The sequence below is a fragment of the Capra hircus genome, chromosome 14, assembly GCF_001704415.2.
Source record: "Capra hircus breed San Clemente chromosome 14, ASM170441v1, whole genome shotgun sequence".
NCBI lineage: Eukaryota > Metazoa > Chordata > Mammalia > Artiodactyla > Bovidae > Capra > Capra hircus.
Window position 1 is genome coordinate 27,728,802 of NC_030821.1, and position 14,214 is coordinate 27,743,015.

Consider the following 14,214-nt stretch of genomic DNA (forward strand, 5'->3'; position numbering starts at 1 on the left):
GAGTATCATTTTCAGGGACCAGCAGGTTGGAACTCATTCCTGGTTCTGGCACTCTCCATGGGCTGTGTGAATTTGGGCAGGTCCCTTCATCTTTTTTTTGCTTCAGCTCTGTCATCTGTGTTCCCCTCGCAGCCTTGAATAGAATATTAAATGCAAGAGAACAGGACTTGATCTGGGTTAACAAAGAATCTCAAGCCCCAGCACATAAATGGATCCTGAATCAATATTTGTTGGATGGATAAATATATAACTTATATAATTAGAAGAGTTTAGCAATGGTAATTGTATAATAGGAATACCTTGAAGACACAGTGACAAAATATATGATGAGTACAGAGCACAGCCTGGATTTCTTGGGGAGAGTTCTAGATAAGCCAGAATGAGTTTGCCTTCTGTGTCTATTTCCCCTTCAGAGTGTGGGTGCCACTTATATTAGGACAAGCGGCCCTGTGGTATGCTCTAGCACCTGGGAATTGTGTAAGAGGGAAAATATTTATTTTATTACTACTCATATCTCTTAAATATTTCATAATATTTGGGAGAAGTGGAAACAAGCCAAATGGATTAAAGTATTTTAGCATACAATTTAAAACTCATGCCATCAATGAAAACGTTTTTAGAGCTTAAGTATGCATATCAGAAAGCTAGAGGTACTGTATATGATATTTCATTGATTTTAAGATGCATATTTTAAGATTTTTATATATCCAAAATCTGGATGCATTTTGCAATCAGTGGTATCTTATAATTCATTGGACTTTCTTTTGTTCTTTTTCATGTCTTTTCTCTCTTCCTCTCTCTCTTCTTTGTGGTTTATAATAAGGTATCCTTAAATAGATTTAATGACATATTATACAGACATATATTAAATTTGTCCTTCTCAGTGTTTATTTCTTACCATAACTCAACCCTAGAAAGGACCTGTTAGGCATTTTTCTAATTTCCCAGCCCATGGAATATTAATACCAAAGATATACGCTATAATCTCTTTGTGTATTGCATGGATATATGTGTTGTATGAATAAAAACAGTAGGATTTTTTTGTCCCCCTCCAAGAAACAATTTTTGTCCCCTTGGGGACACTATTATATTCACTGAGATTGCAGGTATGAAAATAATACTCTGTATTATTCTTAGTTTTTGAAATCTCATTTTTAAGAACATTGGAAACCATAAAATAATTCCCAAGTTTAGAACTGTTGGCTTTAATTATATAACAAACTGACTAGGAATTTTATTGTATCCTGAAATACTGTCAAAATGCATGTAAAGTTGAAACATTTGCTATTTACCCCAACAGTCAGAAAGCTGTCCACAATACTTTTTGTTAACAATTAAAAGATTGTCAAATTCATCCAATGGTATCATTCAACATAACATTCTCATATTATGAAATAAGATGATTGAATAACTTCAGTGTATATACATTTAAGATCCTCACCACTTCGTTACTTACAAAGTCACCATTTTAAAGACATAACTTGAACACCAAGTCAATAACGAGATATTTAAAGGCCATCTAGTTTCCATGGAGTATAAAGAGATATTGCCTTTATGCTCCACATATGTACTCCATGAGACGGATGAGGAAGTGCAATTCTCAAAGCCTTTAGTTAGCACTCTTCTACCGCAGCCTAGGTAGTTTTTGGATTCTACCTTCAAAACTAATGATGGAACACATAGCTCAGTCCATTTGGGACCAACGTCTGCACCAGAGGAAAGATAGGCACTCAGGCTATGCTCATCAGATCAGAATTTTCTCTCAAAAAGCTAATTGTTATATTCAGCAGCTTTAACTGTTCAAGAAAAGAGTGATTTACTTACTTGGAGAATATCTTTTTATAACAAAATTGTTCACCATGATCTTCAATGTTCACTTATCTTTGCTCTGGGCTATGCCGTTTAATGTCCATCCTTTAAAATTAGAGGTGCAAAAGACTCTAAAAATTAGTGATAGGAAAACGTTTAACGTTATTGTATCCATTACACTATTATTTTATATTTGACAATTCTAACACATGTCTATTGGCGTTGTTGCCTTGGGTGGTGTTAAATGGCTAGTTTTAAGACTCAAGTGTGTCAGAACAATGTGCCATTGTTTTGGGGGGATGTGGACTATTCTAGTAGACCAAGCAACATGTCAACTAAAATGAACACAGGCAGGACTCAAAAGAGACTCAGCAGCAGTGTACAGACATCCATATCAAGGCTTTATCAATCAAGTTAGTTTTACACAAGTTTTGTAAGTAAACTGAAAGTGAATTCAAAACCAGAAATCATCTCCTCCACTGCTCCTAGTACTTGCTCTTTCTCTGCCTTTCAGTCGAAGCATCTCCATGATACTCCGGGCATAGACATCTCTCAAGTTCACACTGATATATGAGTCAGTAGCTATATTCTTGGTAAGTTTCTTCAGAGCCTCACGCTGTCTAACAGCTGCTTCCTTGAGCTTCAAGGTGAAGTAGCAAGCAGAGAAGCGGTCGTTAATAATAGCAATGGGCAAGGCCAAGACAAGGATTCCCGATAAGATACACATGAAGGCCACAATCTTGCCCGTGGTGGTGTCTGGTCTTATGTCTCCATATCCCACAGTAGTCATGGATGTTGTGGCCCACCACCAGGCACAAGGGACACTTGTGAAGGTTGTGTCAGGAATGCTCTGCTCAGCAAAATATTCCACGGTTGAAAATATAGAGATTCCCACAGACAGAAACAGGAGCAGCAGGCCAACTTCTTCATAACACTGGGTGATTGTCATTCCAAGGGAGCGTAAGCCTGTAATAGAACAGTTGGTGTCAGTCACAGCCACCCCTTTTCCCTTCCTCTGCCCATTTTCTCTCCCTCTCCTTCCCTGCTAGCCATCCCAAAACATGCATTTGACATTTCCTATGGCTCCAGCATTGGGCAAAGTTCTGGGGGTACAGAGGTGATAAGTTACAATCTTCAGGAAGTTCTTAGTCTAGTTGATGGGGACTGATTGAGAAGGCTAAAAATAAATATAATTAGGTTCATTCACTCACTTATCTATTACACGTGCGTGTGTGCATGCTAAGTTGCTTCAGTCATGTCCGACTCTGTGCGACCCTGTGGACTATAGCCCACCAGGCTCCTCTGTCCACAGGATTCTCCAGGCAAGAATACTGGAGGGGAGTATCCTCGCCATGTCCTCCTCCAGGAGATCTTCCCAACCCAGGGATCGAACCTGTGTTTCATAGGTCTCCTGCAGTGGCAGGCAGGTTCTTTATCATTAGTACCACCTGGGAAGCTCCTAGCTATTAAACACCTACTATTTATACAAAAAATATGAGAGAGGAGAAGAAGGGCAGGCAGGGGACATTCGATGGCACGGTGTCTTTCATGCAATGTGAGCCTCTGCAGCATTGTACGAGGAGGGCTCTTTTGGCCAGGTCTGCATTTTGATGTATCACCTTGCACACTGTTCTAAGGCAGTTTTATGCTGTCTCCTTATATTTTATGTGTCTGTTTTTCTCACTTTCCTGATAACACAAGTTTAACACAATTAGGGGCATCATCATCTGAAAGAGCCAGAAGAATTAAAAGATGAGAATGAAGTGAAGCAGTAAAAACAAGTTAGGATTCAGGAAGAAAATTCACAAAAGAACATCAAATCTACATGTGAGGACATTCTTAAAGGGATAGCAGGAGGGGTTCCAGTACTCCTCCATTTCAGTGGCACCCATTGAAATTTTTGTCCTTAATACCAAAGTTATAGCAAGAGGAGCCCATTATAGGATCGCTATTTGAATAAGGTATCTTCCCTAGCACTAGAGATACTGATGAAAGTTTATTCATATTTTGAAGTCATATTAACATGATGTCACAATGATATTGTCTCAAAAGTCCAAAGTAATACCTCTTGGAATTACATTTAAATTTTTATTCACTAGAGACTATTTTAAATACATTAAAATACTATTTTTGCTCTCATTATTCTGAATTTTGTTCTTAGAATTTTGAGATGTTCTTTAATTATTGGCCAGCTATTTTAAAAGACCAATGAATATAATTTGAGATTTAACTTTAAAAGGCATTTTAAATAATATCTTTAGAATACCTTTTAGAAAACTGGCCTTGATGTGTCTGTATTGAATTGGATTTCTGAAACTGAGAACATATGAAGAAATGCATGGTGTTTGGAAAGACTGTTGTCATTCCAATGTTCTAGACAGTTCATTTTGAAAAGAAACAAAGTGGCCTGAATTTCTGCCGGTTATATCAATTAACTCGGATCATCCTAAAAAATAACATGAGATAGATGTTATATTTGTTATGCCATTTTATGGGTGAGCAGACCAAGGCACAGAAAAGTAGCATATTTAGTACAAAGTAACAGGCCAAAGACTTAAAACTAGGCTGTCTGGTCCACCATTGTCTTCTTAAACCATTATTTCATAATACTTCCCAATTTTATTTACAGTTAATACCTAGAGAAATATGTGCTCTATGTTTATATTTTGCTAAATGTAATGCTCAAGATAAAACTGTCAAATATTCATTGCAACTGTTCATATCTTTTCAATAAATTAAGACTTTATTAATACTTCTACTTGCCTTAGAACTGAGAAAAACTTTGAAGAGGTGACATTGTGGAAATTACTATTATTTTCTTTTTCCTTTCTTTTGGGGAAAAATGCAGTCTTTACTGGGTGTTTTTAAATTGAATCCTGTGAAGAGTTTATAAATACTAGAAGAAAGCATCCCATTATGGGTGTCAGAAAACAAAGAGTGGTACTTCTAAAAGTTGTTGGAAACCCCATTATCAAATCCCTGGTATGTGAGGCTAGCTAGGAAAATACACTACCAAAATTATATTAGGAACAGTCCTAGTTTCCTCAGAGATGTGCGGAGAAAACATATCTGAGGTTCATTTCTTCCTAGATATATAAGGAGAGATCTCTACCATCAACTCCTTTTAGGTGACCAGTCAGGCATATATCTAGGGAAATCAGTGGGAATAGGAGTCTCTAGTCAGTTATTTGTATTTGTATGTTTCATATTAATATTGTATCCTACTCCAGTGTTTCTGAAAGTGTTTCTCAAGACCACCCACATCAAAGTTAGCTTGTTAAAATGCATGCTTCTGGATCCAACCCCCAAAACTAAAATCTGAGTCTCTGGAGTTGGGGCTCAGAATTTGCATTTTAACAAGCTTTTCAAGGGATTCTTATTTTTATTAAAGTCTAACATAAGGGAACACATATGTGCTCCAGAACATCTAACAGACGGCAGGGCCAGTCACTGAGAATCCCTGCCCTTAGGGATGGAAGCATCATCTTTAATGGATTTGTATGATTTCCTCTGATTTGCCTATAATTTTTCATGTACAATTGTGTGTGTGTGTGTGTGTGTTGTGTAGACATTTCTCTAGAGAGAGTGTTCTTTAGATTTTCAAGGCTTTATGGATACATACAAAAAGCTAAAGCATTCTTGTTACTGTCTCTCTTATGCCTCCCCAGTTCAGGACAAAAAAATTCTCGGATACTAGACAGGGCATTTAATTTGTGTCTTTAGCTTTCTTGTAAGTGCTTCCCGGATGGTTCACAGTGAAGACTCTGCCTGAGATGCAGGAGATGTGGGTTCCATCCCTTGGATGGGAAGATCCCCTGGAGGAGGAAATGGCAACCCACTCCAGCATTCTTGCCTGGGAAATCCCATTGACAGAGGAGCTTTGTGGGTTACAGTCCAAAGGGTCGCAAAGACCCTTTTACTTCTAAAGCAAATATTTCCATTGTTTCCCCCCAAATTATGAGAAGACCCCCAGTGCCCATTCATCTCTTTTTGCATAGCCAGAGAAGGTCCTGGAGGACTGACTTTCTCTTCTGCCAACAAACTAGTGTGAAAAACATTTCCTTCGACACAGAAAAGAAACTGGCTTATGTTCCTATATATCATATATAATTTGTGCATATCTTTTTATGTGCTGTTTATGCATATTTTATGTAGCACCTTCCAGAAGCAGTGTGTCTTTAATTTTTGTACATCTTCTGGGCACCTGGGTTAAAATAAATTAAAATGAACATATGGTTAAATAGTTTCTCACATGTCTTAAGGAAAGAAAGTGTATGAGAGGCAAGTTGTCCTCTCTACCTGTGATAACAACCTCAAGGTTTTGCATTTCAGTACCTTTCTGCAGATCATAATTGGGTGAAATATAGCAGGTGGTATTCTGAGCGTCAATTGAGAGTCAAGAGTCGCTTCCCTTGGACCCTGGTCAAAGCCCTAATGCTTAAGAACAACAGCGAATGAAAAGGCATCACGAAACCTGAATACCTGTGGAATGCCTGCCCAGTTTGAGCATGCGCAGAGCCCTGAGCAGCCTCAAAACCTGAACGATGCGCCCCACGTTTTCCAGCTCCTGTGTAGTCTGGCTCCCACTCAGGCTCTCTACCAGGAGAGTGATGTAGAAGGGCAAGATGGCAAGGAGGTCTATGATGTTCGGCACCTTCCTCAGGAAGCGGCACCTGTCCCTCACGCACAGGAAGCGCAGGACAAACTCCCCCGTGAACCAACTGATGCACACATACTCCAGGATTTCCAGCAGCTGTGGGTCCAGCCAGCTTAACTCGGCTGACATCAGGGCCATGTTGACGATGGACACCGCCACAAAGATGATGGAGATGACCCCAAAGATTCGGGCCGCTGTGCACGACCCAGGCTTCTCCAGGATGTTCCAGAGCTTCTGGCGGATGGTGGGGCAACGTCCCTGGGAGAAGTCCTGTTCACTCTCATGCTGACTCTCCTGGTCTTCTGTGTCCTTCTTAAAGTCTAACGTTTCACTCAGCTCCTTTCTTCTGAAGTATCTTTTAGGGAAGACAACCTGGTGATTAGTCTAACTTTTTAAAAATACTTAAGTGAAGTGGGAATTAAACTCGGCAGTGAAGTCATGCTTCTTAATTCAGTAACATGCAGAACAAGTTCATGCCATATTTTACCCAGGCCGTCTTTTCACAGGACTCAGATGTGAAAGATTATTGCTTTTAAAATGGTGCTTTTGTGGTAGAAGTTTATACAGAATAAATTATACGTAGCAAAGCTACTTTAGATTAATGCATTTTACGACCTACTTTTTTCTTGTAACAAGAACAGAAGTTTGCAATAGGGAATTTTTTTTTAATGTGGGTAATGGAAAGATATTCATGATGAAATGGTAATAATAGCAAAGTAATTGCAAAATAATAGATCACCAAAGTGCCACACTTATTCACAAAGAACCAACTTTCTGTCTTCTGGATTTAAAGCAGTTCTTTATCCAAGTTTTAAAACTGAAGCCTCCTAAGTGTGATAAAGCACCACTCTCTATACTGTAACCTACATCCTTTTAGGTGCATTTTTTGGGAGCATAATTTTTGACTCATCTTTACAATCACCAGATATTTATTGCAGGCCTGACCACTCTTGATTACAAATGAATTAGCATACCTTCACTAGAAAAAGCAGAAAGTTCAAAAAGTTCCATCAAAACTTGGCTTTGATGCTTTCCGGCCCCCACTGCCACCCTGCCTTCTTCTGGCTCCTAAACGGCCACAGGTAGTATTCTTAGGCCTGGCTCGAGCGAGGCTTGGATGAAGTCTCAAATCTTGCCCCTCGGCCGCCCGATCCCCACGGCGCCCGCTGCCCCGCCCCGACCACCCGCGCCCCCGCCCCCGGCGCCTCGCGGGTACCTGTCCCGGCAGCAGGAGTCAATGCTGAGCTCGTCGATGCCCCAGTACTGGATCTCCTGGAGGAAGGAGAGCGCGCATAGCTGCTCCATGACGTGCAGGCGGCCGGTGCGATAGTAGTGCAGGACGTAGCGGAAGGCTTGCGAGCTCCGGTCGAAGAAGTACTCGTTGTCCACGGGATTGGCGTCGTCACAGAGCTCCAGGGGGCTGGGCACCGCGGCCAGGGCCCCGCGGCGCCGGCACGAGGCCACCACCACGGCCAGCTTACCCAGGCGCGTGTGCGGGAAGCAGGACAACGCCTGCTGCGAGAGCACAAAGCGGCTGCCGCCCACGTTGACGGTGAAGCTGTCCCCGAGCGCCAGGGGCTCCCCTTCACCCTCGCTGCAGAAGACGCTGGAGTCCAGCGAGGTCAGGGAGGCGCTGTCCAGCGAGGAGTCCGGCGGCGCCCGGCCCCGGGAAGGCAGCTCCATCCTCGCCGCCGCTGCCGAGAGCGCCTCGAAGTTGAGGGGGAGGGGGTAGGCACGGCCGGGATTTCCCGGGCTCCCGAGGGGGGTTCCTCCCACCCGCAAACCTTTCCTCTCTCCACCCCCTGTGCTGGTTCTCCCTCTCGCCGCTAGGGAGCCGCGAGTGCGCGGGAGCCGCGCATCCGTGCCTGGGATGGAGACGAGGGGTGGCGCCCTAGGGAACCGCTCACGTGCGGACCAAGCCGAGGACAGCCGCCGGGCACACAGTTGGTCGCCGTGGTCCTTCTCGGACTCACTACCCGCTCTCCAACTTTGTAACTGAGACCTCCAGCCCGGAGGTGTTTGGGTGGAAGGCCTCGCGGCCGCTGGAGCGGGTGGGGAGGGGACAGAGGAGGGAGGTCTACCGTGGAGGAGGGCTCTTCGAATCTTGAAGGAATGTAAGCAAGGAGGTGGGCGAGACTCACGCCCGCCTGCAGGGGACCAAAACGAAAAGTTCAGCAGCAAAGGAAGGGGCTACCGGGTCTGAGTCTTTTGCAACTTCGGGATGTATATTCCTCCCTCTTCTCTTGCGGCGCGGCCTCATAGGCCTCCCGGGGAGCGGTCGCTGGAGGTGCGCGCACGTGGGGGAGGGTGACCTGGGCGCGCGAGGCGTGTCTTTTGCTGGCATTCACTCTCAATCACTCTGGCACCCTCCTCTCCTAATTTTTGACCTCCTGGTAGGGAAATGAGCGCAGTTAACGCTGACTTTTGATTAAGTCTCAGCGAGTCACTGCGAACCAGGGGTCGCCGTGGCCAGCTCCCATCACATGTTGAGACACTTCGCGCCCTTCGGTTCAGCCGAGTCTGTCCCTACAAGTTTCCTGGAGAGGAGGTGTTCTGGGCGCGTTTCTCGGCACACAGTGAAGCTGTCATTTTAGGAGAAGGGAAGGCAAAAAGACAAGGACTAGAACAGGCGTGGGCTGGGGCAGGAGTTTAAATAGGAACGACAACTCGGCAAAGGGAGAAGCCGAGCGCCGCGCCCAGGTGAGGCTAGGAGTGCATCCTCGGGGGCCCCCGGGAGTCGCGCCCTGGCCAACCTGTTGGACACGGGGCTGGAGTGGGGAGGCGGGCAGGGTGACTCACCTGCTGCTCCGGGCACATCTGGGTTGCGCTAGGTGCTCGCTGCTGGTTACGGAGCCTAGGTTTGATCCTCTGGATCTACAGGAGTCTGACTTAACAGGTCCAGAAGCAGAGCTGTGCTAGCCACCGAGTTCTTCTGGTCTCCACTCGTCGCCACGCGACTCGCGGCTCCGGCCCCGCGGCTGCGGCGGAGGGTGGCCGCCCCCGCCCGCGTTCCCTCCCAGCCCCCGGCGGTTCCCGGCGCCAGCTGTGGGGAGTGCGGGGAGCGGAGGGAGCTGAGACCGGAGGAGGAAGTGAGGCGCTCGGTGACTATGAATATTGCATTCATCTTTAAGGCACTTCAAGGATCCTATATTAGATTCCCGGTTCCCTGAATCTGTGCGCTCAGGAATGCTAAGAACAAAATTTTCAGCTGTGTAACTGCCCTAATCCTGCTAAACTCAGGGTTAGGGAAATTATGTTAACTGCTTTGGGTGGCGTGGTTCAAGGTTTTCCCCATTATTTTCAGCAAGCTTCTGGAAACCTTGCCTTTTTTTTTTTTTTCAAAAGTCTTTGCAAAAATGAGTGAACCATACTTATTTCCTTTCTTCCCCCCCTTGTAAGTAGTTTTACAAAGTATTTATCTAGCCGGCAAAGGCCTCAACACCTTCTTTAGTAAAAGTTCAAGTTTTAATTAAAAAACACTCAGTGTTTACTGGGTGCTTACTTTAGGCCAGGAAATTTTTGTAAGCTCCTTACTCATCCAGTACCTTATGTGATTGTCAAAACAATACTGTGAAGTAGAATATTCATTGAAAGGACTGATGCTGAAGCTCCAATACTTTGGCCACCTGATGCAAAGAGCCCACTCACTGGAAAAGACTCTGATGCTGTGAAGGATTGAGGGCAAAAGAGAAGAGGGCAGCGGAGGATAAGATGGTTGTAAAGCATCACTGACTCTATGGATATGAATTTGAGCAAACTCAGGGAAATAAAGACAGATGGACAGGGAAGCCTGGTGGGTTATAGTCCATGGAGTTGCAAAGAGACACAACTTAGTATATAGGTACTGGGAAGGTTTGTTTTTGCTTTTGTTTTTAAGGTAGTGAAGCTTTTCCCTTGCACAGAGAGAAAAACTTCTCCAGTATTTCAATTGTTGATTGTTTGGGCATTGAAAAAAGCCTTATTCATCCCTTAGTGTGAATAACTTGAATCAAATGATTAGCAGTAGCAGTCTCCCGTAACTTTACAGATTATTGTGAGGAAGGGGGAAACCTGGCCGAGGAGAATGACAGCTTTGGGTGAGAAGGGAGGTGTTGGAAGGTGACCAGAGGTTAGCAAATGGCACCTGAAGCTCGTGGGTCTCTTGCACTGCCCACCAGGACCTTGGACTTCAGTTGTAATTAGTGGTGTCTTGTAGAAGCAATTGTAACAGTAACCATCCTTGAAGTGTAAGCCTCAAGCTAAGCATCTGAATTCTCACAATGATCCCGTTAAGTAAGTTCTGTTGTCCTTCCCTGTTGCGTGCATGCTCAATCGTGTCTGACTCTTTCCTACTCTATGGATTGTATGGGATTTTCCCAAAAAGAATACTGGAGCAGGTTGACATTTCCTCCTCCAGAGGATCTTCTGGACCCAGGGATCTAACCTGTGTCTCTTGCATTTCGGTCAGATTCTTTACCACTGAGCCATCTGGGAAGCCCATGTACTGTTATCCTTAGTCACAAATCTCAACTCAGAAGCTCACAGGTAGTAAGAAGATTTCCCGGCTGTACAATGAATGTGTAAAGGAGTATGTGAAGGGGTCTTTCTGACTCCAGATTTCATTTCAACTGCTAAGATCCAACATTTTCAGTTGACCTTCAATATGACTAAAACGATTTCAACTAGTTAACAATTAGTCCTAATTATAACTAGGAAGATGATTACTAGTTAACTGGGAGTATACAAACACAGATGACCCATCTTAAAATATAGAGTCTCTTGGATAGTAAAAATCCCTTCCTTCTTCCGTGTACTGTTAATCTGTTACCTCTGCCCTTTCGTTGATTGTCCAGGTTTGAGTCTGAGAGTCCAACGGAAAACATACAATGGTAGGGCGGGCAATAAATCCATTCAAAGGGTATCCTTTCTGGTCTCTGATCTTGACTTGACATATATCTTGAAGTATGTGAAGAAATGAAAGAAGAATTGCTGCTAAGTAGTTGTGGGTGGTGAGATCTTGCTTTCGATTTCATTCCTATTTAGCATGGGAGGAACATGATTGTCATGTAGGAGGCAGCACAGAACTGAGACATGAAAACTCGACAATCTAATGACTTTGAGTATATTTCCCGAGTCATCAGATGTCATATTCAGGTGATTCTCCATTAACAGTCTTGTATGATGAAGTGCTCTACTGGTATTTCACTTTATCAAGTCTTTGAAATAGCGATATGAGTATCGAATCTCCAGGTACAGCTTGTATTTTTAATTCTTCCAATTTTTATGAATATTTCCAAGTTTCTTAATGAACAACATTCTTAATAGTCACATTTTTAAATTGGGTAAAAGAAAAATCACAAGATACCTTAAGCTGACAATTATAAAAGTAAAAAAGTCATTTGAAGCCACATTCAAAATATCTATGATTACAAATCTAGAACATTTTATCTAGGTTTTTGAAAAAGTAATGAGAATGTATTTATATTAACGTTGTATTCAGTTATTCTGTGATTTACTTAAGTAATATAATGTTTCTGTGAAATTATTAATTATCTTTTCTATGAATGTTGTAAAAAGATTATACATACATGATCATAAGTGATTGAAATATTTTTTAAGGAAAGTGTACATTTCTTATTAATTTATATTCAAAGTACTGCAACTTTATATATATAAATATTGTGATAATTAAATAGATAAAGAACATGTAATGACTGAAGTACTTCTGAATAAAAGTGCTTTATTGAATTTCACTTAAGTGCTGCATTTTTAGTTTTCAACCACTTCACTGTAGGCTTATATGTTCACATGAAAATCCCTTTATCATTCATTGGTAACACAGACCATATTTCATTGAGGTGTGCATGCTTAGCTTTGACTGTGTTTCATTCCCTAGGAACTGACAACCAGATGAGTTAATTGTGTTAATATTGTTTAAAATGCCTTTGTGTAAGGATGAAATGATTTTATCTTCTTTCCTTTCACTGCACTGGAATATGTTTAAAGGTAAAGGAATATCTGACAAATTCTATCTATTCATCTTTCATGTGCCTTGTGGGTCCTTGGAATAAATCCTCCCAACTGTATAACAGCCCACTCTAATGCAGAATTTAGCTTAATGTGGGCTCATTCTGGATTCTTTCCAAGGGGAGGCAATTATCTTTGGAAATACCCAAGAACTCATTTTTATAGCCTAGTCTGCTACAAAGATCACAGAATGGGTTGATGATGGTGATGATGAGGATAGTAATATGATAATAATAGCTGCTACCTTTACTTATTCAACCGTTGCCTTAGCTTTTCTTAGCTGTGTGGCATTAGCATATTTCTTGAATCTTCTGTCTCATTTTCCTCATCTTACATCTTTCCTTATTTTACAAAGAAGAGTGACAACAGTGTTCACCTTATGTTGTTGTTTCAAAATTGAGATAATCCATGTAAATATTTAGTGCAGTGTCATCATTCTTGTTGTCATTTTTATTATTATCACAATGTTTCAAGAATGTTTTTCTGACCCCCCGACTAACTGAGGACTTACTATGGGATAGATATCGTGGTAAGTGTTCATCTCATTTCATTTATTAATATAATTCATAGAACCCTCCAAGGAAGGTACTATTGTAATCCTTAATTTACAGATGAGAAACCAGGATCATGGCATTTTAATAACTTCTAAAGTGTCATGTTGCTGCTGCTAAGTCTCTCCAGTCATGTCTGACTCTGTGCGATCCCATAGATGGCAGCCCACCAGGCTCCACCATTCCTGGGATTCTCCAGGCAAGAACACTGGAGTGGGTTGCCGTTTCCTTCTCCAATGCATGAAAGTGAAAAGTGAAAGTGAAGCCACTCAGTCATGTCCGACTCTTAGTGACCCCACGGACTGCAGCCTACCAGGCTCCTCCGTCCATGGGATTTTTCAGGCAAGAGTACTGGAGTGGGTTGCTATTGCCTTCTCCAAAAGTGACATACTGATAGTCAATATAGACTTGAATACATTTTTTTAATTCAAAGCCTTGGAAGGGCATTAATATGAAAATAATGTGTGATGGAAAATCACTCGGAGAAATGCTCTTCTCCTTTTTAAAATTATTTTTTATAAAGAGAAAATTTTTATTCTATGCTTCAAATAATTGAGAGATGACTGTACTTTATATACCATGACCAACAAACACGTTGCCTGTGATTTCACATTTTAATACATTGGATCTTTCTTGTAACCATCATAAAGGAGACAGTTGGATTGGTCATTCAGTGATTCTCACTATGCTCTTATGATATGCAAAAGATATAGTTTTCCTGGGTTATGGAGAAAATATGAAGAACCAGGCACTTATTGTTCACTGGATTAACTCCTATAATTACACTGAAATTAAACTCTTATAAACAAGATTTAAAAGCATAGGAGCAAAAGCAAGGCAAGTGCTCTACTTATCAGGTACTTTAACCTATTAAGTGAACATAATATTGAACTTGAAAATTCCAATTAATTCCTTTTTACCAAGCTCTATTGAATTACCTTATGATGATAGAGAGGTTGCATCATACAGAACCACTAAAAGCCATTTCTCATTGAGTATATGCAATTTATTGATATTAGAAGTAAAATTGCATTTAGATTTATCCTTCTTTTATTTAGTGCTTTCTTTCATTAGCAAGGAACTCAGGAAACCTGAATTCCATCCTTTAGCGGTAAGACAGCTAATCTTTGCAATCCATATGTGTTATAAAGTTTCTTTTAGGTTGCATTTTCTTGATTTTCCCAGAATCAA

General features: G+C 41.9%; 1 protein-coding gene across 1 annotated transcript; it reads right to left on the reverse strand.

Moving 5' to 3' along the window:
- Nucleotides 2,190-9,409, reverse strand: KCNV1 (potassium voltage-gated channel modifier subfamily V member 1). The gene is made up of 4 exons (XM_018058361.1): nucleotides 9,266-9,409; nucleotides 7,683-9,048; nucleotides 6,292-6,821; nucleotides 2,190-2,775 (listed from the first exon to the last, which is right to left on the reverse strand). The coding sequence occupies exons 2-4, from the start codon at nucleotides 8,147-8,149 to the stop codon at nucleotides 2,264-2,266; spliced, it is 1,509 nt and encodes a 502-aa protein (XP_017913850.1). The 5' UTR covers nucleotides 8,150-9,048; nucleotides 9,266-9,409; the 3' UTR covers nucleotides 2,190-2,263.